The sequence below is a fragment of the Eimeria mitis genome, genomic scaffold (assembly GCF_000499745.2).
Source record: "Eimeria mitis Houghton genomic scaffold, Emh_scaff1010, whole genome shotgun sequence".
Taxonomy (NCBI): domain Eukaryota; phylum Apicomplexa; class Conoidasida; order Eucoccidiorida; family Eimeriidae; genus Eimeria; species Eimeria mitis.
In genome coordinates, this window is record NW_013567063.1 from 3,416 (window position 1) to 3,795 (window position 380).

At 49.7% G+C, this 380-nt stretch overlaps 1 protein-coding gene across 1 annotated transcript in view; it reads right to left on the reverse strand.

The window, feature by feature from the left end:
- The window catches only part of EMH_0027410 (uncharacterized protein), a gene marked incomplete at both ends in the record, with an annotated part of 8,767 nt that overhangs the window by 231 nt on the left and 8,156 nt on the right, over positions 1-380 (reverse strand). Inside the window, 1 exon segment of the mRNA XM_013494028.1 lies at positions 1-333. Coding sequence (XP_013349482.1) covers positions 1-333 — 333 coding nt within the window.

Consider the following 380-nt stretch of genomic DNA (forward strand, 5'->3'; position numbering starts at 1 on the left):
TTGCTGCTGTTGCTGCTGCTGCTGCTGCTGTTGCTGCTGTTGTTGTTGTTGTTGTTGTTGTTGTTGTTTTCTGCTGTTGAGCGGTGGTTTTGGTGCTGCTGCTGCTGTTGTTGCTGCAGCTGCAACTGCTGTTGTCGCTGTCGTTTTCTGCTGCTGCGTGCTGCTGCTGCTGTTGTTACTGTTGCTGCTGCTGCTGTTACTGTTGCTGCTGCTGCTTCTACAGCTGCTGTTGCTGCTGTTGTTTCCTGGTCCTTCAACCGCTTGTGCTCCTATTCCTGTTGCTGCTGCTGCTGTTGCTGCTGCTGCTGTTGCTGCTGCTGCTGTAGGATTTCTCTGTTTACGACTCTGCGTCTTTTCTTGTCTTCATTTATTATTTTAAT